The 24,853-nt window shown below is 41.5% G+C and overlaps 1 protein-coding gene across 7 annotated transcripts in view; it reads right to left on the bottom strand.

Moving 5' to 3' along the window:
* The window catches only part of RBMS3 (RNA binding motif single stranded interacting protein 3), a 706,117-nt gene that overhangs the window by 424,386 nt on the left and 256,878 nt on the right, over window positions 1–24,853 (bottom strand). For 2 of the 7 annotated variants that reach the window (XM_063408772.1, XM_063408780.1), the window contains exon 1: window positions 20,057–20,597. The exons of the other annotated variants lie outside the window; for them this stretch is intronic. In XM_063408772.1, coding sequence (XP_063264842.1) covers window positions 20,057–20,131 — 75 coding nt within the window. In that variant the 5' untranslated portion in view covers window positions 20,132–20,597. Of the gene's footprint in view, window positions 1–20,056; window positions 20,598–24,853 lie in introns of those variants that run through there. 7 annotated transcript variants of the gene reach the window in all.

Raw genomic sequence — 24,853 nt, forward strand, 5'->3', positions numbered from 1 at the left:
CTCTGAACATCTTTCATAAGAATCTATAGGCCTTCTTGCCAACCTCAGATCAGAAAAGGAAGACAAAATAGCGAGTTTTTCTTCAGTTCATACAGCAGGGTAAAAAGCAAAAGAAGAAACCAGTCAGGAATTCCTTGCTCTACCTACCCTACGGCTTCCTAAATGCTTAAGTGCTGACATCAGAAAAAGGAAAAATTCTCTAAAACATAATGAAGTGGCACAGCAACATTTATCAATACTGCAATCTGGAAGAGAGTTTAGCCTCTTAGCAATATACTCTGAACTGAGAGATGAAATAAGCTGCATAGCTTGTAACTTATTCCTAAAGCAAATTCTAATGTAACTTAATTAACATACAAATACAATTTTTCTTCTATTCATTAATAAATAGAAGGGAAAATCCATTCTATTCCCTAATGAACTACAGTTAAAATTTCCTTTGTTTCATCTCTCCAAGAGTGGAAATGTTACTAGTTCATGCCTTGACTTTTTCTTTTAACCTTGTTTGTTGCAGGAATTTTGGGGAGTACAAACAACCATAAACTGAGAAAACTTCCTAAAACCACTTGGACTTGTTTTCAACACAGTAGTTTATATTTCAGCATTATTGTGCTGTCTGCTCCTCTTCTAATTTTCCCCTACCCTCAGAACATGGTTAGCTGGGGAGCAAAGAGGAAACCAGGTGGCTTATGAATAATTAGCACTTATATAGTACTTCTTCACATGCATTTCTACCAGCACACTGTTCCAAATTTAATGGGATTCTGACTACTCTGAACATAAAGAGAAGTATTTACACGGAGCAGCATTGTCTGTCTTGATTGATTTATTGTTGGTAGAAAGAACTCATTAGCTGTCAGGCCAGTTGCTGAAAAGACTGTAATGCCAATGCACAAAGTTGACATAATGAAAATAAAGGAAAGAACCTGGGCCAAATTCAGAGTCAATCTGTAAGGTAATGTAATTTATACCCACTTATGTTCACTCAGATTCCCTTAGAGCTTGTTCAACCCACTCTACTGGTGCAGGAGGGAATCTAAATTGATGTAATTTATATATGAAAGAGTCAGAAATGCTATAAGGCCCCTAAGTGTGGGGCACTTTAAGTCATGCTTTCCTACATATTGTTCTCTCTGTTAATCTGTCCTGAATCCTCCCTTTCATCCTCCAGCCTGTGATTTATACCATCAACAATCCCTGAAATGCAATGGGCCAAGTGAGAGGCAGAGTGTAGGTAAATGAACATGACTTAAATGAAATCTAAATAGATGTAATGCAAAAGTTAGGGAAGCTAGATGTCTCTCATATGCACATCCATTCTTCCCAGTGCTTGGATTCAGTTTGAGATTTGGCTCTACATAGCCTCCATTACCACTGACAACTGAATTTGTTACTCAAATGATACAAGCAGTCACAACTCAAAGACCTTCAATTTAGGGCCAGGGGAAACACTACAATGGCCTAGTTTGACCTTTTGCATAACAGAAGTCATCACATATAACCCAGAAACCTCTGGACTGAACACAGCAAAGATGAATGAGAAAGACCCAATGTCAGTTTAAAGACTTCAAGTGATAGGGGAATCTGCTGCATCCCTCAGCAATATGTTCTGGTGGTAAATTACCATTGTCTTTCAAAACATGCACTGTCATCCCCTGAATTTTACTGGCTTCAACTTTCAGCCATCGGCTCTTTCTTTGTTCTACTAAATTTCTCTATATATTTCAATTGCCTCCTACCCTTCAGTTCACTGTCGCACATTTTCTACATCCAGACTCAAGAGAACATAAACTTTGTACTCAAAATAGTTTTAGAATGAGTTGAGCTTGCAATGAAAAGTATTTATATATGCACTCTGATAAAAGCTTTTTCATTTGGGAGAAGAAACAGGACAGCTGGAATCTGGTGACCACAGTCTCTCCCTTCAGTATCTGAGCACTCCAGGATACTATCAATTGAAGTATTTACTCTCTCTACTCTATCTGAACATACTGGGAAGAAGGGAAAGAGAGCCACGGTTGCAAGAGGCTTGATTGTTAAATCACTGCTCTTCAGTTCCTTCCACAGCTCTCTGACTGACAGCTATTCTGCCATCCCATTCTAAGCGAACACTCCAGCACACAAAAAAATTCCGATTTTATCACCATCTGCCAATATACAGAGATGGGTGGCCAGCAGTAGCTCTAGGGGCAAGGATATATGGTCATATTTTCTGGTTTCCTGTTGAACTACAAAATACTGTGTAACAAAAAATCCTCACACCTTAAGGGAAATTACAAATTACATTACAACATAAGGAGTTGCAGGAACATATGAGAAACACATAAAGAGATGCTCTGGAGTGGCATTCTGGTTTTCTATCAGCCACTAAATGGGACTGTCCAGAAGAGGATGTTTTCACATTGTTTGCATTTTTGTTTCTAAGCCCTCCAAGAAGATTTGTCAGACAGTACAATATATGCCACTGTTGTTTCTGATTTCAGAGGCTGGCACATTAATGTGCTCTGCACAGGCATGGTTGATGCTACCTGTCCCAGTCAGAGAGATGTTAAAGGTCTATGCTCTGTATGACTGAAAGGGATGAAGCAAAGACTAGCTCAATTTCTCTTCTGGTCAGAATCTAACTCTTGGATAGAAACTAGCTGGCTCTGGGCAAAGTTAATGTTGCTTTATTATCTGTCAGGACTATCCATTGTTCATTTGGAACATCTGCTCCCCAAGAGGGGGACCGACTTTGCACAGGAGCATCAAACAGAGCCAGGAGGAAGCACATGGCTGCAGCGAACCACAAAGAGCAGCCAGCATCAAACACGGGTTCAGCGCTTCCTATCGGCTAAGGCCTTTCATCCCATGGCCTCCTTCACCTCCAGACTTGGCCTCTGTCTGCATTTACACCTTCCCAGAATAAAATCCTTGCTTCCCCCACCCACTTGGTAACCATCATTCAGCTAGTTTGTCTATGACTCATGCACTTCAAAACCCTGCTGACTCACAGGCCTCAAAAAGGAAACTTGCTCAAAGATCATACTGAGACGTGGGCACGCCGTCCACGCCAGCGAGGAACCCATCCAAGCTGACCCGGGCTCTTCACCAGTGAAAGGGAAGGAAGGGGTGTTTTCTTGGGGAATCTTTATCATTTTAAAGCCTAATTAGCTTACAGATATTTATAACCAAAGTATACCTCGATGGCCTGATTTCCAAAACATCATGCACCCAGGAGCTCCCACCAAACCTAATGGGCACTCAACAGTGAAAAATAAGATAAAGCTGCACAGCTTTTCAAACAAGAATATACAGGCTGACTTCTTGAACCCATGGGTAAAAACTGACAACTCATGTGACAAGGCATGTTTAACACCTTTGAAGAGCATGTTAAATTAAAATAGCAGTTATAGAAAAAAAAAAATTTAGACATTTCAGATGGACCTGTCACACCTGAGTTGACCATGCTCCTTTATCTTCACATGTCTAAAACTAAGGGCGTTATGGAGGAGGGACAGCAGGCCCTCCTTGGAGGAAAAAATTAAAGAACCAGAAAAATTTGCCTTTGTTTTTTCCACTTCACCATATAATTACAAACACATCTACACAAGTAGGTAGCAGAGCCCTCTCTAGCCAAGGGTGAGGGATTCAGCAGCTGCCTCAGCCACATCTCTCACCATGAGGTAGGAATTTCCTGCGCCTCCTCATAATACAAACCACTGAGACATGTCTGGAAGAGTTTCTGTAAATCCCTTTGATTTCGCTTCTCAGGAAGGGAGCATGCTCTGGATGAGGTCTCTTCTAATACTGCACACTTTCTAAGAAAATGCTATCAGCATATTGAGGAAATGAAATTTCACACTGCAAGATTATCCTCCCTGCTCTCCCCATTTCTCCTGAACTCTACCATGATTCCTCCTCCAAAAACTGCCTACTAAATGCACAGCCTAGTTCAAATCCATGCCTTAATGATGAGTGGCTTACCTTCAATTTTCTCTAGCTATGAAATGACCACCAGTAATTTTTCAGTCAAATCCACCTTCACTAGGACACCCCTGGAAGCACTCATAAATTGGCAGTGGGACAGGTCTAGCTTGCTCTAGAAAAACAACAACTAAGCAATGACAACAGGATCAGTCATCTTCTGAATTAACCACAGGACTCATTAGTACAATTTGAGTTTCTTCAAAAATTTCTTACTGTTCACATCCAAGGAAGACACCCACGCATATAAACTAAATATAAACTAATCAAGGTGTTTCTCTGACAGACTAGAAAGAAAGAGAGAAAACGATGTTATTTTTATTTCTCTTTGAAATTATTTGGGAAGAGCCAAGTACCTTGTTTAAACAGAGGACATAGCTAGATAGATAGATTATCCACATAAGATTAATATTAAAATGGTTCAGAACATAATATGTAAACCAGTTAGTAAATCCTCTCACTGTAATCTTTCTAGCTTTAAGAACTTCATCCTATGTATTAATTTAAATATTTACTCTTACTAGAATAATTTTGAAAGGTAAAATATTACATCTAACAATTTACATTAGCTGATATAGATCTGATATGCATCACCTGTAAAAGTACAAATATTATTCGAATGTTTTTCAAACAATTTAGATAACATAGAACAAAAAGAAAACCTCGGTAACACTGGATATTTGATAACCTATCCCTTATCTGCTTGATGTGACATTTAGGAAAACACACTTTTAAAAGTCAGTAATTTATTCTGAATGTAACACTGAACTTCTTGTACCCCATAACCTCAGTCAAATCATGAAAAGGAGAAGAAAAAATTTAAAAAAAAAAACAAACTTAACATATTCCAAAATAACAACATTAGAAAATACTATTAGAATGGAAAATTACATAATACAATTATTTTATTTAAAAAAAATCCCAGCTGGTATATTTTCTCAGCCCCTAAAGAAAGATGTGTCAAAGATTGCACAGTTCACTGGGGACTTCAAAGTGCTATCAATCTCTACATAGAAGGCATTCGGATACTGCTGTGATAGGCAGCAGTATAAAACCCAAAGAGAGAGAGAAAAATAGATAAAATGCCCTCAGGAACAAGTTTCTTTCCAAGAAAGCTTACTAAACCAAGGCTTAAATTGAAACAGTATTATTTTCCTACGTAGAAGCAGTTTTTCATCTTTTAACTCTCTCTTGTTTGTAATACACGCACAAAATGAAATTTCTATCCTAAAGGCCAAATTCTGCCAGTCCTCTTCCCATGGAATAATTCCTCATCCTGTATGCAGTGCTGCAGTTTCAGCAGAGTTGCTTACAAGGCACTGTTCAGCTGTGAGCACACCTGGACAACAGGATGGGGCCCAAAGGGAAAACACCTCACAGGTTACCAGTCTCCCAACACCAGCACTCCATCTGTCCCAATAAATCACTCCTACCAACCTCACTGGGAAGAAAATACAATTAAACAAATCAGGCATGTTTTTGTTGTTTTGTTTTTTTTCCTCTAGTTGTCTGCTTTGGATATTCCCACTGTAAATGCTGAGTAAGCAACAGATACAGCAGCACTTGGCATCAATATGAAACATAAACCCAGAATTTCAAAATGCATGTCTAATTAAAAAAAAAAAAAGTCAATCATCAGCTGAGTGTTAAAACTACTGTCTATAAACTCAAAAAATACTCAGCACTTCAACCTACACCTAAACAGGGAGCCCTAGTTGGGCTGCATGTTACATCCCAAGCTTTTAAAGACTGCATTCTGCTTTTCACTGTTGACTTTTGAACCTTTTAGGTCTATCTGGATTAGACATTCAAGCTTTTCCCTACAGTCTAGGGGGAGATTAGAATTGGTACATATAAAAACACACATTTTGACAATTTAGACCCTTTTGAACTAATATACCTTAGGAAAAATAAATTCCTGCTATCTAGTATAACTAGAAGAGATGGTAACAGACCAAAGCAGTACAAATTTCTCAAAATGCATGTTTAATAAAAATAAACTTCACATAACTGCTATAGAAGCTTCTGTTGCATTTTTTCTAAGCAAATCATTTCATGGCAATCCATGCATCCCAAATGCTACAGTTTTAAAAATTAAAATGAAATAAGGGAAGAAATCACATCCCTCTTCATTATCCAATCTAAGTTGTGGAAACTAAATAAACTAAAGAACTAAGTAGTTCTTTAAATCATTAACATCATGCCACTAACAAAATGAAGAGTTACCTGTTAAGAGAGATACCTGCTTTTGGAAATACATTCTATTCGTGGCCATAAAAAAAGAATACAAACAAACAAAATCACCCCAAAAGACTCCAACTTCTTCTCTTTGTCTCCCAACTCTCTTTTTTCCCCCCCTACAAAAAATACAATAAAAGTGAGAAGCTTCCCTATCAGCTTGCAAGTGCTATTTGCAAAGAAAACGTAACATTTAAGCCCTCAGGAGCTCTTGGTCTTCAAAAATGCAAAGTACATACGGTTCTAGTGGAAATTAAAAGGAGCTGCAGGTGACCAACACTTCTGGCTCTGAGGCCCCAGGCTACTGCACAGAGCGCTGCCCCTTTGAAATCTCAGCATTTAGCAGCAGCCAACTTGCTGAAGTGGAAGACACATACACGCCTTTGCCCCTCAGTATATCCTTTTCAAAAGCACCGAACGGTTGTGGGCAGCATGGCTCTCCTGCATCACTGCAGCCCTGATGAAACGGGAAGCAAGCATGACAAAATACCAGCTCTAATCCTCACCGAGCACGAGCCCCCAGCCACTGCACACAAGGATATTTCCAGAGCTCTCATCTGCTGGGAACAGACTTCTTGTCTCGCACTGACCTCAACTGCTTTGCTCTTTTGTCCAATTCCATTACGTTCTCTGTGAAGTCAGCCAGCAACATCAGCTCAAGACTCTGTTTGTTCCGTGCCAGTTTACCAACACAGGGAACTCCAGAAATCCACTCCATGGCTTCCTTCACTTGGCACACTTCCTTCACACCCCAAATCTGCCAGACAATGCATGGGAGACTGGCCACCAAACAGGAAAGATGGAGAAATTAAAGCCCAGGTAGGCACAAAGGTAGAAAAGAAGAAATGACCCCACACAACTGAAACTCTAAGTATTGGGGAAGAACATGAAAAAAAAAATCAGCAATGCATGAATTGGGAAGGCAGAGTGACTCCTTCCCAAGGTGATGGAGTAGCGTACAGTGCATGGGTAAACAGTAAACACTATTTGCCATCTACCATCCAGGTCCTGGCACTGCTTTGCAATGCTACCTCCTACCTGGCACTTCTCTCCTTTGCTGTTCCTACCCAGCTTTGTGAGGCTGCCTGATTTACATTGCTCATAAACTCTTGCAGGCAGGGACTACCTCTTACCCTGGCTTTGTATGCCGCTCAGCACAACCAAACTGCACAGTCAGAGGCAGTCTGCAAACAGCAAAATACCATGAAAAAAACAAAGAGGGAAGAATATGACTGGCTTAGGAAATACAACAGCAATGTCTATCTGTAACAAAAAAGTTTTGATGGTCAAATGGTAGAACAAACACCGTGGCATATATATTTAGAATTAGGTGAAAGAAAAATGAGAATCAGCAGAGTTCTTAGAAGGCTAAGAAGAAAACCAAAATAACGGAGGGGGGAAAAACCAAAACTAAGACATTGGTAAAGAAGTAAATTTGCTAAATCACAAATGATGGGCAAATTGTAGAATAGAAATCAGGCTTCTGGCTGTCCTTACATTAAATTCATGGTAATGATGCCCTTATGCCTCAGCTTTTTCAAAGGCTGTCCTTGTCACCTAAGCTTCAGATCACCTCTTTGACCCTCAGGCTGGTAAAAAAATTAAGCATGAACTTAACTGACAATCTATCCTGAGAGCAAATGAGAATGTGGGAAAGAGGAGGAAGGAAATAAAATCCACCTATCTCTACCTCAAAATAGCTGACTAGTGCAGAAAGGAAATCACCCACTGAAGGTTAAGAAATAATAAACAACTAATAATTTACTCCCTTGCTAAAGGACCAGGAGAGATTAAGCATAAACGCCTACTTCATCGGCTGTTGCTGGGGCATGGCAGTCCTACTTCATTCCTCAACACACATTGTAAAATCACAAGCTACATCTTTGTGGCCATTGGCACAGTTCCTTGTTCAGTTTTAAAATGCCAATAATCAACCCTTGTTTGTAGTGTTTTCACATATTTAAAACAAAACCCTTGGGACACAAGAAGTTATCAGCATCAAGAATATCATCATTTCTCTCCCACCCATGAAGTACCTTTGAGCCAAACAAGATGTGATTTTTAAAACTGCAACTATTTCCAACACAACAGAGAGGGAAGCACATATGATACTGCTACAAGCCAAGGTGAGAGGAATAAAAAGAGTAATGACAACAGAAAATCTAAAATAAGTCCTGGCAAGGCACACGACGTCAGGCATGAGAAAACCAAAGCCAGTTGGCTGTGACAGTTTTGTATCTATCAACTACTACTTAGACTAACACCCACCCATAAATAACTTCTTTGCTATTGCCTTGGTGATTAACAGGGTGCTGTAGATTTAGAATATTAACCTGAAGGACTCTAACACACCAGTTTCCTTACACAATGTTGGTGGAATTGTGACAGTTGTTTTTTCTATAACCTTCCCATCAGTGCCTGACAAAGCTGGCAAGGGCCAGTGGGACCGGGGGCTGTGCACATGCACTGTTTGAAAGAGTTTTTCTCTCTTTTACTTGGAAGAATGAAGAAGCCCTTTGCATCTTTGTCCAGGTGTCTGCTAAGTTTTTGTCTCCTGGAAACATTTGATTTGAATCTCTAAAAGATTGCAAGCTGCCCCTCGTAGCACTGGTCAAACACCACAAACATCTTTTTCAGTCACCTTAGCAGTCAGCCTCCTTCCCCAACACTGGGGGGAATTCCTCTCCTCTTGCCCTGCTCCATGTGTCCTCTTCCCTGGCAGAAAGGCTCAAGAGGAAGGTGTAATGTTAAACCAGCAGGCAGGTTCAGGCACTAGCCTCGGGTAAGTGGTCTTGCACAGTGCTCTGTAATTCTGTGAGTCACACTGGGTTTAGTGTCAAACGTCTTTGAGAACTCCATCTGCTAAAGCTGTGGGCACTCAACACTTCTGGATAACCAGAGATTAACATGTCACCTTCTGAAAATGCTTTCCCCTTATTTTTGTCCAGGTTTTTCTCCACTCTTAGACCACTCATGCACCACATTTGCTCAAAACAGCAACAGTATTCCTCACCTCCAGATTCTGCCCCAAGAGAGAAGGTGTGGATGCCACATATGTCTATCCCCCAACTCTTGACAGTCCAGTACAGGCTCCTGAAAGCTGAGGTCATTACTTGCATGCAGCATTGTATAAGCAAATAAGGTGTTTAAGGCACCTCTCAGAATGGGCTCTGAAGATTAGTTAATGTTTACACAGCCCACTGAAAATTGAAATGACTGCTACATGCTAAGTATTACCATCACCAGGGATCCGTTTAAGTCAAAGCAGAGCAGACAGTGAAGGAAACAAAACTTATTTTTTCTGTCCAGCACAATTACTGCCAGACTTATGCATGCTAAAAACACCCAATAACCCATCTAACACAGTAAATTAATGTTTATGCTATTAAGTTTAGACAAGCTGAAAGCTTTTCAAACTGCAGGAAATTGCATGTTGCACAGGGACAACTGTATACAATTACAGTGATTTCATAAAATGGCAGAGATATAAAGCAGAAACTGAATGGCCAGCAAGGCTCCTAAATCACACAGATAACAAGTATGTCCTGGTGGGCCAGGAGTCTACATCTTTCTCACAACTGTTCCTAGAGACAGGAATTACATTCGTAATCTCAAAATTCACGACAACTCAGGGCATTGCACACCTGTATCTGTGAGGCAGTGACAGACACATCATTGATCAGCATGTACTATTACTGCCATCGTGGAGTCACCGTACATCAGCCAGATTTATTATCACCCCATCTTGCACCCCAGCTGACACTCGCAGCAAAAGCAACACCAAAAAGGACATGGAAATATTTGGACCAACCCATGTGTTTCTTTAGGGTGCAAAAGCTCCAAAGAGACACAAAAAGCACAAACATGAAATGCAAGGAGTGCGATGCTCCCCCAGGCAGAAAGTTCCCAGCTGCTTTGCTAAAGGCCACAGCAATATGTCTGCTTGCTTGTTTTCACCAAGGATTGTTTAACAGCACACTTAGTGCAGCTCTACATTGACACAGTAAACATCATCTTAATACAACCTAGGTAAAGCTTTCAGCTTACCAAGTCCTGCTGCACGCTTTGTCAAACATCTGAAGGACTGCAGTGCCTCTGACTCTTTTGTGATGTCTTGCAGGTACAGAGTCATATTGAAGGTAGTTTTCATGAATGCAAAACCAGGCAGAGGCTTGTCTGAGAGCTATCAGCCCTATTTTTTTACCTCATTCATTGTACTGTTCACAGCACATTTTTATCGCCAGTCTCCCTTCTGCTAAACAACTCCAGAAGTGTCATTTGCACACCGAAGGAGTGGATATTGCACCATTCAGTTACATGGGCTAGGTTACCGGGTGGTGTATAGCAGCTAAGCAGAACATCGACAGCTGCACAGCCACATCCCAGCCGATACGAAAGAAGCCTTGTCGGCAGCTCTGATCTCAAAGTAAATACACTGAAAAACTTAGCTCCAATTAGGTTGAGGCTGATACAATTTTCTGGAGTGAACACTAAACGAATGTGGCCGATAACACCACCTTTGCAAAATATCTTGTTCGGTTTGTCTTTAAAACATTACATTTTCAAGATAAAAATGTTCTGAGTTAAAAGCAGTATGTCTCTGCTGTCCGTGTTCACAAAAATCTGAATTTTGTATTTTAAGCCGTGTGTTATGCTTCGTTAATATGAAATCCCCACCCTGCATCACTGACATATTAGCCGAGCTCCAAATGACCTAATTCATTTTTAATATTTCATAGTTTGTTAAAAGCTGTAACGAGAGATCACTAACACGGCTCTGACACTCCCTGTCATGAATCAAAAGATGTAGGGAAAAGGTCATGTACTTACTAACTGGCACCAAACCAAATTCATCACTACAAAATGAGAGAACAGAAATGAAGACTGCATTTCCCATTATGCTTCTCTCTTTGTAAGAGTATCTATCAACTTGTATGACACCAAAAGCAGAATTTATTTATATGCATGTCCCCCAATAAAATGTCAGAGAGAAGTGAGAAAAAGAAGAAATAAGGATTGCCGCCTTTGTCTAAGCAAGTAGTTCCTTCCCTTTAAAGCATACTCAGCAGCAACAGCCTTTGAAGACTAAAAGGAGAAACAATTCCCAGCCACATAAAGAAACGAACAAGTCCCTTATATGGCTAAGAATTGCAATGCCATTTTTTTCCACAGCCAGAAAAATTAGAGCAAGAGGGGAAAATAGAGCAAACTTTAAACAGGCAGTTCTCTGAGCACCAGCGAATTCACACAGGCACATCATTCCAGCTTTAAGAACTGTCAAACACTTTCTTCTTTAAAGGGAAGGAGGACATTACACCAGGTGAGTCCCTGAAATCTAGATTTTACCTCTCCTGTTGTAACTATGGATACCCAGCTTTAAAAACCTTTTGTGATGTATCGGTACACCAGGCTCCCCTATCTCATCCTCTGGTGAAACGCCTCCATCTGAAGTTCCCTAATGTCCCTTTATCTCACAAGTCACCCATGCACCACCACCAGGTTTTGCCAGCTCTGGGGCTGCACATCCGAAACTGCTCTCTGCCCTCTCCCCTGCATCTTCAGCCTGCCTTCCAACCCCCATAAGCCTGGCACAAACGTTGCCAGCTTCTCAACATGGAAGACAACTAGACTGCATCACGTGTCATTCCAAATCACCAGAGACTCTTGCAGGCAAGACACAGGAGACTCAATGGTTGATGCAGTCCTGCCATCTCCCATGGGCAGGAGGCAGAAAGGTCAGGCTCCCGTGCATCATCGATACTCAACTCCGAATGGCTCAGCCTGGCTGGTCCCTAAATATAGCTGGGCAGAGGAAGGGCTGTGACAGTGGGTGGGGAAGGGAGTGGAGCAGAAGCCAAATGAGCAATCAGTTAAATACAACAACACCATGTTGGTCCACCAGTAAGACTTCCCCTCTCTACTCTGCCAGGTTCTGCAGCAGAGTATTTAAGCACAACTTCAGGATTAAGTCTATGAATGCAACTCACAGAATAAAAACAAACTGCTAGTTGATTTATACTTGGGGAGGGGGGAACACAGATCTGTTCAACAACTTATCTTCTTGAATAAATTTAAATCACACAGCAGTGACATCACTTCCACAACATGACAGCACATAAATCATCATCAAACACATGGTACTAACCATAAAACATGTGTCAGGAAGACACCAACAAGGAACAAAATATCAGAGTGCTTTACATTGTAAACACACAATCTTATGCGTCTTCTGGCTTCTACTATGATCTATATATGTCAGGTGGTTTGTTTCCTTCATTTGCATCTGAATGAAGTCAATACAATTAACAGAGGAACCCTCATAGAAAATCTGTCCAAACAATTTCATCTGCATAAATATACCACAAATTATGCACTTAAAAATGTAAATATTTACTTTTAAATGAACTATTACATTTGATGCTGAAGTTAACTTTACAACAAATAAGAACAGAGGGAATTTATTTCCACCATTTATTTCCAAGCCCCAAAACAAACAAGATAAATAAGAAAGAAAGAAGGAAGGAAGGAAGGAAGGAAGGAAGGAAGGAAAAAAAATCTTTCCATCCAAAAACCAGGAAAAATAACCTTGTTCTCTTACTTGACAATGTCAGACCTAAAATCTTTCACATAATAAAAAACTTCTAGGAGAAGAGATTAGACTTTGCTGTAAACCAACAAAATATAAAAGATAGTATGACTGAGGAATTCAAAGGGAGCTTCCAATCTGTAGCTACAGCTAGGACAAGCAACCTTTGCTTAACTTCTCCATTTGGAAACAGTGTATCCTCAGAAAAAACCTACACGGAAAACTGACTTGTTTCAAATTTCAGAGGCCACACAATATTTTTATCTTAAGAATTACATAACTAAAAGCAAAACCAGCTCGCTGATACTTATTCTTGTGGATTAAGCCCACTTAGACTCTTACAGAAATTGTTAATCTTTATTATAGGCACTGGGCTCCAAGTAAGAGATCTCCTGTGACAATTAGACTTCCCCTCTGTATAAAATGTATCTCAACCGGCAGAGAGAGAAACAGACAAAGACAAAGCATCTGGTTTATGTTGCTCATTCTCTAAAATTATAAATCACAGTAAATATTGTTAAATAAAAATTATAGCCACAGCAAACACAAAATGCTGTTAAGTGTCAGATGAGGTATGTCCTCAGCTCCTTGCACAACGTAGAATCATTTTGATTTACTGTTTTTGTTTCTTTTGTGACTGTTATTTGTTTGTTTTTTTTAAACCTGCATATAGTTCAGCTGTCCTGGTTTTGCCATGGTGATCAGTATGTGCTCTGTGGGCCTGATTCTGTCTTGCCGAAGACAACTGAATCCTTTTCCTTGATTTTTCAAAGGAATCAGAAGAGATCGCTCTCATTACAACTTCTGTTCAATAATATCATTGTTAATCCTCTACTTAAAATATTGGCACATCATTCTGCATCAGTCAGCACCATTCTTGGGCTGTTACCTGCTTGTTTAGAATAGTTCTCTTGGTAAACCTGTTTACTTCTAACCTTCCCTTTGTTACCCAATCTTGCCCATATGAGCGGGAAAGCAACTGCCAAACACCAGTACAGGAATACTCCGAGTACAGGCATTGACAACATCTGAGTAAATCACTGTTCTCTGTCTTCCTTCTCTGCCCATCTGCAGTCTTTGGTATGGAACAACTATATCATAAAAGCTCTTATTCACACATGCTTTTGATATTACACTATTTAATCACATACAGCTGTAGCTGATGAGACTGTTACAAAACACAATTTTAATGCAGCACTGGAAGCAAATTCTTGAGACACATTAACTATTTTCCTCTACATACAATTTCTAGCACTAAAATTCTTTTCTTAAAAAAAAAAAAATAAACAGACTATTTGTTTTTTTTAAAAAAGTCTTTAAAAAAGTGCTTCTCTTCCTGGACAGTCCAGAATGGGGTTGTTTGCAAGCAAACTCAGTCCCCGCCTGGGGTATGGATAGTGGAAAATTCACTTCCCACCCCTTTAAAAAAAAAAAACTGAATTATAAAATGCTGCTTGCAATTATATGCAAAGGGAATACTATACAGGCTACTCACAGCAAGACCTGAAATGAACTCAGACATCCTACTTGAAATACATCCTTTCTTATTTGTTTTTTAATTCATGGGAATTTAAGAACTGACAGTCTGATGATTTTTACCAAGATACTTGAATTAAAGTGCGAGCATACCATCATGCTTTCTTTGAAAGGACTTCGTGCATTAAAAGCAAAACCAGTTCCCTTCTGAACTACTGCACTTCATTTTGAAAGGGCACCTTGTATAAGGCATTCTAAATTATAACTATTAACACACTTGCCACAGCAAGATCTTTGTAGCCTCATCTGGCAAACGCTTGCAACTTACATCTTTTGTTACAGAAACAAAATATCTGCTTGCAAAATAAATAGCCATAGAATATCATAATATGTAAGTGTTTGAAAGAGTAAAAATTTGACTATTCCTTTTCCATGGGTTTGGTCTGGGGTTTTTTTGTTGTTGTTGTTGTTGTTGTTGTTGTTGTTGTTGTTGTTTTTATTTTTATTTGGCGCTTTCATTTGTGGGTTGGTTAGTTTTTAATTTAAACAGACTTGCATTGAGCACACATGAAAGGAAGATCAATCAAGAAATTTAAGATCAGTTTAATACATATCATAATGTCCCTTAAAACAACATATTTTTATCCAGGCGTGCAAAGATAAATAGAAAGCAAATGAGTTCATATATTCCTGCATTTTGCAGAGGAACACAACTTTTATCTTCCTTATTGTTTAAACCAATTGGCAAATACTAGAGCTAGATATTAATACTACTATCAATATCATAGCCAGGCTCAAATACTTTTAAATGGCATTTAAATGAATCTGTACTCCTTTTGGGCAGCTCTCTGAGGCATTTAAAACATGCTGCGATATACTGAATCAAACAGGGGCTAAATGCGAACAAACTTCATTCCTAGAAATGCATTTCTCTATTTGCAAGTGTTTGCCTTTACTTTGGCAAGATCACATGGGCTCCAGCTAGACTTTTGAGCTCTGGCAGTGATCCAAGCTGCAGATGGTTGGAAATGCAGCCTGAAATCAGTGTGTGGTTGATGAATTACTCCTTACACCTGACCCCTGCTTCACACCAGGCACCAAACACAATCTGAACACTACCAGCCAGAGAAGCCCTGTCAGGCATCTCCGTATCTGGAACGCTTTCTTCAAGGCCTTCTGTATGGCCAGATGGCCAAAAGTGGGGAATGCCGTAAACCCGCTAAACAGAAACGTGAGTGGCGAGAGACCACAGGATTGGGAGGTAAAAGGTGAAGAGAGGCAAGAGCTTTGCACCAATCCCAAATGCACCTTTCCTAAAAGAGAGTGATGGAGAAAGGAGGAAGGTATGCTCATGCCACACAACTGAAGGAAATCCCCAATTCCCTCATGCCTAAAGATGCCCTAAAACATGTCAAAAAGGAGACATACACACCTGAATGTGTGCCCATAAAATCCCTGTATCAGACTTTCTTAGTACACCTGTTTGAACTCCCTAATTGTTTTTCTGGGGCATGTACCTGTCATTTCAGGAACAGGCCCATTAAGCCCTCCTGCCTGCAGGTCAGCCTGCATCTCTTTCACAGCCACAGAGCCGGGTTTTATTCAGGTAGGTGTTGGGAAATCACACTTCTTTCTTTTGCACACGTTCACACGTGCACCAGGCATACAGAGATGAAGAGGTACTGTGGGTACTGTAAACACTGCCTCCCCTTTTGGGGTCTTTCTGCCATCTGACTGGGTTACAGAGTCAACACCACCAGAGTTAAACAACCAGACCCAAACCATGACTAATAAGTAGGAAATATCTGGAGAATGCATGAAAGCAAACCACACGGAAATAGCTGCTTAACTGGCATATTTTTACCCCGAGTGCACGTATAGAGATCGTAAACCAAACAATTCCTGTCGACAGGTAACTGGGGCACCTTCTCCTTTCTACCCAAGTGATTCAGGTTTTTCAGCAGACTGTTTGCAAAGAAAGCTGACCCCAGCAAGAGGTCTAATCATAAGCAGCAGAGGACAAAGATAAAACACATCACCTACTAAATCAATGAGACTCTTTCAAATATATTCAGAGTTAATTTTTTCCCTTTTTTCACATCATTACATGATAGTTCATAGTGCTTATTTTTGTTTTCTTCAGTGCTAAATGGCAAAGAGAAAAGAATTTGCTTTGGCAAGCAAGAAACAAAAGAAAGAAATTCAGACCATAATGCAAGATTTGGCCTCATTAACATTCTACGTGACAATTTGCAACAGACTCCTGTAAACCAGTTGTTTGAGTAGTTACACCATTAGCAAGGATGCAACTAAGGAATTTCTCTTAACATCTCAAACTACAATAAAAAAACTACCACAGATTCTCATCAGATATACATGAGCTGAACCACCTCTCGGCAATATATTTTGCAACAAGAACACAAGACTATGTTTCACTTACAACAATAAACAGAAACACTCACTCTGAAATAAACTCCTAGGATAACTGGACTCTCCCCCTATTCTCAGCATGTGCCTAAAGTCCCAAAACTGTACGTTCAAACTGAAGTTGTCAGACAGAGTCACACCGAAACAGAAATAAGGTTATGTCTTGCCTCAAACTCAGTGCTTGTCCTTAAGAGACATATTAAATTCCTTATAATTTTTTCATAAGGATTGATGAGACTATCATCAATCCTTCTTCTCAATCATCCTCCCCTTCTTCTCTTTTTTGTATGACAATGGCTTTTCCTAAACCTGAAATTAAAGTTTTAGCTTCAGCGGCGGCATTTGATAATGAAGGAGCACAAGTAAATGGAAGGAGCGCATGCTTTGTGTTCCACAAAAGGCCACAAAACACCAAAAAGTTAAAGCAATCAGACAAACATATGGAATCCATTTTTTCTATTTATAATCCCATTACCCATAGAGCTATTCATTTACACCCTTTCTGCACAACAACATGCTAGCCACGTTAGGAGGCACACACGCAGGCTGTGGGCTGGCGTCCTGCGCAGCTCCCCCGTGAGAGGGACGTGATGTGCAGTAATGCAGTACTTCCCAAAGGAGAACCAAGGCAACTTCACCAGGCAAGCAAAGCAAAAGCAGCACTTCACCCAAACATGCTGGGGAGCATGAACTTCCAAACTCTGCCTGTTGAACACGGTGCTACTCTGAATTTCAGAAGCTGTACAGAAATGCTGTAAGAAAGCCTAGAATTTCTTCCTTAATTACAAATGAATGTGCACCCCCTCCCTTTCCCCCCAGCATGCATGACTATGAGCATAAAAACACATTCTTTCTGTAGAGCTGAATCCTACCATGCTTGGTACAAAGAGCAGTTTTTGGAAAATAAGAAGCTGAAATTCTCAGGCCGGCTGGAATCATACAAAGGTTTATTTATACGTGTTGCTCCAATAGGGATGATAAAAGATACAGCTCTCCACCACAAGATTATTTGATTACCCAACTATTAGCTTTAGACATACAATGGATCTAACTGCTTTAAAACATCCCAGAAGCTGATGGCTAGCTTTAAGGTAACAAAATCCAGATGCTGCCTGTCTACACTACTTTAAAGTCTTATGGTCTATAGAAGAGAAATACTTGCATCTGTGTGTGTGTGTGTGTGTGTGTATATATATATATATATATATATATATATATATATATATATATATACACACACACGCACGTGTATGTGTGTTTATTATTTAGAGTTTAGGTACGTCCTTAACTGGACCGAGGAAAATAAGGAAAAAAAAAAGGCATATAAAATGGATCACCAATTTGAAATTTTACCTGTCCTTACTATAATAGTGCAAGTGTGCCAAGACTGATGCACATGATAGCTTTGATAGTTTTATATATTGGCTATAAAAATGCATTTAAATGATTTTTAAAAGTAAGGAGTTAAAAAATGTCATGGTACAGAAAAGCTACTTTTCTACTTTAAACTCAAATATAAGGTAAATTTTATCAAAAAGCTTATTTTATAAAGTTAAAAAAACAATGAAGGAAAAAAGAAAGAAAAAGGACAACTGGCAAAATGTAAGCTACATGAGTAAAAGGGATGGAATGTCCAATATTTCTCCTCCAATACTCGAGGCTATTGTACTTTCAAAAAAACACCATCAATTGTTTCATGTCCTTGGCTTGCCAGGTTTTGAGGAATAGCATCAGCCTGCGTTCCCCCAATCCCCCAAACAGTTAAAGCTATAGGCAATATTGCAGTCAAGCTAGTGACGGGCTGCTGCTGCTGCAACAGCAACATTACACACTAAATGGTCACAAAGGTAAAATGCTACTTGGATTGACCTTGAAATGAAGGCAGGGAGAAATGATAATTTTTATGCCAAAACACAAAATTTTAAAAAGGATGAATTTTATACAAAAAAAAAATATATATATATATATCTGCATGATGCAGTGAAAGAAACAGCAGAGCAAAGAAGTGAGAGGTAAGCCTGCCATGAATTACAAGGCTGTAATCATACTGAGTGCTTCTGGTGTCATCACAACTCCAACCAGCCTGAATCGTGGTTTTTACAATTAGTTAATTTATATAATGCAGTAGTCGGGCTATAAATGTTAACGGGAAAGTAATTTTTATTAACAAGGAATATAATTTATCTTTTCGCAACCGCAGCCAGATCAACGTGCTTCAAACCAACAAGTCTGGAGAAGTCAGGCTCCCTTGTGGCCCTTCACCACCCACAGCTGCACACATCCAGTGTCCCATGTGTTAAATTTGCCACGGGAGCGCAGTGTGTGTATGTGCACGCAGTACCATATGCACGTGTGTGCGCCCTGCCTTGGCTCTTCCCCCCTAAAGGATGTTCCTTCATTTACTGAAACTGTTAATCCGTGGCTGCGGATGTGTATTTTTTCCTTTTTCTTTCCTCCAAATTCAGTGTCCTGACAGGGTTTGCAAACTTTCGGTTTAGGGCTTTCTTTTGCTACTGTCCTTTAGTCACACAGGAAATCTTTTCAGAGAGCAGACTATTATACAATGGCATTATAAAAATAAGGCTTTAATTAACTAACTCATGGCCAGGTAGCATAGGCTTCACTCAGCCTTTCTAGAAGAGGCCAGCCTGCTTTCCAGTCTGCTGGCATTTTAAAAATTATTAAGAAAAGAAGAAAGAAAACGGAAGAGCGTCCGCGCTTGGATACAGTCTCCAAAAGTAGTTACCCTCTCTTTCTAGACCTTTTATAAATGCACCAGAGTACAGCCGTATCACCCTCAATATTTAATGAAATATTAAAACCAGTGCAATGCACTGAAACAAACTCCACCAGATTTACAGACGGCTAGCTCCGAGCTCTCCTCCGAGCTCCACAGCATCTCCTCCTCAGCTGATTAAAAGTTTGAGTTGCCACAGGCAGCTTTTCTAACAGCAAAATGCTTTTAAGCTGTGAATAAACTGTAGAGATCACTGGAAGACCCACCAAAAGTGTTTTATGTCCGATGCTGTCCAGAGCAATCTTTATCCCGTGTCATAACAAACACACTACCTGCCCACTGTTACGATAGCGTTAACCACACTGTTCTCCCCAAACAATAAATGGAATTAGCCGACGCCAGCAGCCCTTGGGAAAAAAAAAATAAAAGAAATAAAGAAATAAACGGCAGGGCAGACAGTAACCTTCCTGCCTCTCTCACGCCTGCTTTCTGCCTACCAGCTCTCCTCTGTGTGACAGCAAACCCGAGAAAGAGACAGAAAAATCGCGGAAGAGAAGAGGCGAGCCCGCAATTCGCGCGGCTCCGCTCTCCATCCCCCGCCAGGCGCCCGGCCCCGCCAGCCTTACCTTGGTTTGGAGATAGTGGGGGTAGTAGTAGGTGTACTGGGGGTACATTGGCTGCTGGTCCAGGCGTTTGCCCATGTAGCTGGAGTCCTTCTGGCTGGTGCGGGGAACTCGTTGGCAGGGTCTAGTGCCCCGGGGCCTTTCTTCCTCTCACGCCGCTATTCCTGACAGCGCGGGCGACAGAGGAGGCTGCCGAGACTTCCTCGCCGTCTACCGCGCGCTACTTCCAGCGCAGCCAAAAACGCGCCCGCACGAACATATACGTGTGTGTGTGTGTGTGTGTGTGTGTGTGTGTGTGCGCCGAGGGGTGTGTGCGGTGTGGGTGCGTGCAAGCCCCGGGTGCCCGCGGCGGAGCAGCCCGCCTCCCCCGCTGGCAGCGGCGTGCCTCCGGCGGTGCCCGCTGCCCGGCTCGGGAGGGAACCGTCCTGCGAGAGGAGCCGGGAAGACAGTGCAACTCCAAATCTCCGCAGAGCCGCCCGCCCGCCCGCTCGCTCGCTCGCTCGCTCGCTCGCTCGCTCTCCTCGGCTCGCCCCGCTCTCGAGCCCTCCCCTCTCGCTTCCCCACCCACCCCCCTTCCAACCAAATGCAAAAAAAAAAAAAAAAAAAAAAAAAAAAGAAAAAAAAAAGAAAAAAAATAAAGAAAAGAAAAATAAAGAAAAAAAAAGAAAAGAAAAAAAAAAGGGGGGGGGGGAGGGAAGAGCCTTCCCCAGCCTAGTTGCCGCTGCCTCCCTCACGGAGTGACATGGTGCTGAGGGCTCGTCCTGTCTTTCATTCAAACCCCCTCCGCGCCGCGCCGCCGGTGGGAGGGACCTCGGCGCGCCGCTCCCCCGGGAGGTCGGCGCAGGCCGCGGCCGCCCCCGCGCCCCCGCCCGCTCCGCGCCCGGGCAGCTCCGAAAGCGGCCGCGGGACTCGGGAAACCCTAACGCCGCGGAGCGGGGGACGGGGGAGACCAGCCCTGAAACGCGGGCTTATATTTATTATTTTAATTTTTAAATTCTTTTTTTTTTTTTTTTTTAAACAAGCGGGAGGGGGAAGGTCACGGAGCTTGGTCGCCGAGCAGGGAAGTCGTCGTGGTCCTCCCCCTTCAGCAAACTACTCCGCACCGTCATCCGGCACTACGCGGAGAGGCGATCCCGGGCCAGACATATTAAATACATACTTTGTTAGACCGCTTATATAAGACTTGGTTTATTTAAAGTTGGAACAAAATGGAGGAAGAGGGTAAGGAGGAAATTCGGCCGGCTGACGTGCGGGTACCTTCCCCCAGACGTGTGAAAATACCACGGTGCCACAAAAGTTACCCGCGGCTGCGTTCCCCGCGGCCGGGCTCCCCCGCACGCCGCAGCTGCCGCCGCCCGAGCCCAGGTGAGGGCCAGGTGCGGCCCCCGCGTCCGGCCGGAGCCCCACACCTGCCACAGATCCCAGGCGTGCAGGACCCGTGTCAGCACCGCCATCCCAAATATTTATCCTCCGAAAGACTCCAAGGAAGAGTCTGTCTTGCAACAGGGCTATAAATCATCGGGGGGAAAAAAAGTGCGTGAATAACAAAATGTTTCCTCTTGTATGCAAATCCTAGCGTCTCTCCTTTTTTATAATAACATAGTTCTTTAACATGTCATCAGATTCCTGGGCCTTTCTACAGTGGTTTTGCCTATTTATAAATTTTTTGGGAAAAAATGTGGGGCAGCAGTTTCTTTTTGTTTTTATTTAAATCATCCGTAGTATGGCAGTGGGATTGTCAGCTGCTGTATTATCAACCAAATTGCTTCAAAAAAAAAAAAAAAGGAATTATAAAAAGAATTTCTTTAAAGGGACACTTCTCAAGGCTGGTAGATCTAAAATTAGACTTGCCAGCTGTGTTTTGGTTTGCGGGCACGTGCTTGCCCATGACAGGAACATGGAACGATCACGCTTCACTCGGGCAGTTTGCTGTTCTCGTAAGCAGAGGGTTTTGTTACGGATTCCCGTAACTGCCCCACAGCCGGTCCAAAAGGGCAGTGCGGGAAGCCGTACACACGCTCACAGTGCTGCCTAGGCACTCTGCTTCCATCACCACGTGTTCATGATCATCGGCACTCAGGTACCGGCCCTCTGCCGTACAGCGGGAACACCATGCCATGCTCGCACAGGTATTCACCTCCTATGGCAGGAGAAAAACTTCTGCAAAACGAGTGCTCTCTTCCCAGAGTGCTGTGCAGGCATTCAGCGGGTTCTTGCACACCTGGATGAACCCTGTGGAGCACTACCACTGCCCCAGTTTTCAACAGATGCAGAAGAAAAGCCTGGTTGAGTAAACTACTGAGTATTTTGATTCCCTATCAGTAGTGTTATCGTTCCAAGCTGGCCAGGACCGTGTGGTCACTCTTCTGAGGGTTTCTCTTTTTCATTCATCTTCTCTTCTGAGAAGTGACTTTAGAAAAAAAGATAGGAATGGGAGGAGAAGCCTGCAATCCCCGCCTCCCAGCCCCACGGTTTGTATCACTGCTCAGCTTTAAATACGCTGCCTCTCATTGTAGTGCGTGATGCTCTTGCTTACACTTTCTTCTCCCCTCGCCCGGCTTTCCCTGAGGGTGAAATAGACTGCTTGAGGGTTGGGATCTGCAGAAGTGAACAGTGATTACTTGACGGTACGTGATACTTTGAGCCGAGACAACTTTCAGATTGTTCTTTCAACTGCCAGAATTAAGTTGTTGTGCTTCTCTCCTCACCTTCTCAATTTTCCCTCAGGATATTAATGCAGTTTTTCTTGCTAAGCAGTTTGCTTGTAGACGTGGATGTAACCAGATTTGGGAGAAGAAAGAACCTATGTGTAAAGGGTGAAATAAAAGATAAATGCTAAAGGAAGTAGAAAACTGTGCATTCTGACCAAGTAAGCTACATGAACATGCAAGGTTTTCCATGGTCATTATTTTAAATCCAGGAAGGTCTGTTTTGACTATGTCATCCAACTACTGTGAGTATTTCAAGTCATGCCATAAAATTTCAACCCAATATTTCCACACACCTCCCCATCAGATACACTGGCTAGTAGCTCAGCAGTCCTAGCAACTGAGAAAAGGTGAAAAGCTTCAGAAGTGGGACTATTATCTGAGTGGGGAACAGCTCCACCTTTCATCTGCTCTCTCTCAGCAAAAATCTTCAATATGCAGATGCTTTGGATTTCCCTTTTTACCTGTAATCCTGACCAGGTGCTGAGCAGCCTCTGCTGTTTGCTCTGAGTGCTCAGCATCTCGCATGATTGAGCCTTCAGAGATGCAAGACAGAGTGGAGGCAGCAAAAATAGGAATTCAATGTAAAAGAGTGGGGGGCCAAGGGGAGAAGACAGGAGGCAATATAGCATAGCAAAAATGCAAATGAACAGCCACAAAAGCAGATTTAGATAGCATACAGCCTCTGAACAAATGCTACTGCTGGAAAATGGAAAATTTCCATTTGCAAAATACAGACATCAAAAAGATCATCTGTGACTTGGGAGCACACTGTTTAAATAGAATCCCCTTCATTTTCTGGCCTGTGCATTTGAATAACTGAATCCACTTGCACACTGAAATAGCAGTTTGCCTACCGAGTGTTAAGTATAAATGTTCCTCAAAAGAAAAGACAAGCTGTTCGATCCCAGTCAGCAACAGTGAGCAAACTTCACAACTTTTTTTTTTTTCCCCTCCTATGGGAGGGCTCATTATCAAGCCAGTCCCAGCCTCGGGAATCCAGGGATCGAGCCAGATCCCAGGGCATCTGCAAAGGCGCTGCTGCCACTGGGGCCACAGACCCAAGGGCAGATTCAAGGGCCAGGTGAGCAGTAAGGATCTCTTCAATGGAAAGTTTAGAAATGAAATTAAATAAGTGGGAACACGTCATCTGTAAACTTGACAGCCAAGTACATTCAAAGACAGGCACCAAAGGATATTACTAACCCAGCAACAACCAAAGCTGTGGATAAGAAACCTGGAGTTAACCAACAGAAGGGGAAAAGAAAAAAAGAAAAATAAAGAGACTCATTCTCCTGGCAGCCTGAAGTACAGAAAAATTACATATGTTTGCATGTATTTCTACCTGTCATAGAATGCAGATTTCTTAATTCATTAAAACTGAGTTGAAAGAAAAAAGCAGATACCTAGTAGATAATTTGGGGGCTTTTATCTGATAAAATACATTTCCACATACACCTTTTTTTTTTTTTTTAATAATAAGCTTACCTATCCTATTAAAACCTTCTAAAGTCATAGGCAGCAGAGTCAGGGAGCAATTCAAACATTTTCTAGCTCCTTGCTCTTGAAAAGCAGCAATACATATTCTAGAAGATTTAACTTCTGGCAAAATTATGTCAAAATTTTCTAAGTCAGGACTAGAGAAATAGAGATACAACCACCTAAAGCAATATAATAGGTTAAACAACTACAAAAAAACAACAATTACATTTGGCTTACATTTCTTGTCTTGTCTCTCTATTTTTATTCTTTCTATTTACTCATTAAAGCTATTAGAAAGGAGACCATAGTGATGCTTGACAGCTTGTTTACAATGGATTACAAGAGGACCACTGATTTAATTTTTAGATCTCTCGGCTCCTTCAGTCCAGCTCCCTTAAAACTATATTGATGAATACAGAGTTTTACTATTTCATGGATCATTTATCAAGGTGATTTACCTAAGGAGAGCTAACCAAGTTTCTAAGAAGGGACATGTCCTGGTGCAACCATGAGTAAAGCATGTGATAGCCACGGAGAAGGTGAAAAGACACAGAGGATCAAAACATTAGCTTAATGACAGCATTAAGTGTCTGGGATTGACAGAACCTCT

The sequence above is a fragment of the Prinia subflava genome, chromosome 1 (assembly GCF_021018805.1).
Source record: "Prinia subflava isolate CZ2003 ecotype Zambia chromosome 1, Cam_Psub_1.2, whole genome shotgun sequence".
Taxonomy (NCBI): domain Eukaryota; kingdom Metazoa; phylum Chordata; class Aves; order Passeriformes; family Cisticolidae; genus Prinia; species Prinia subflava.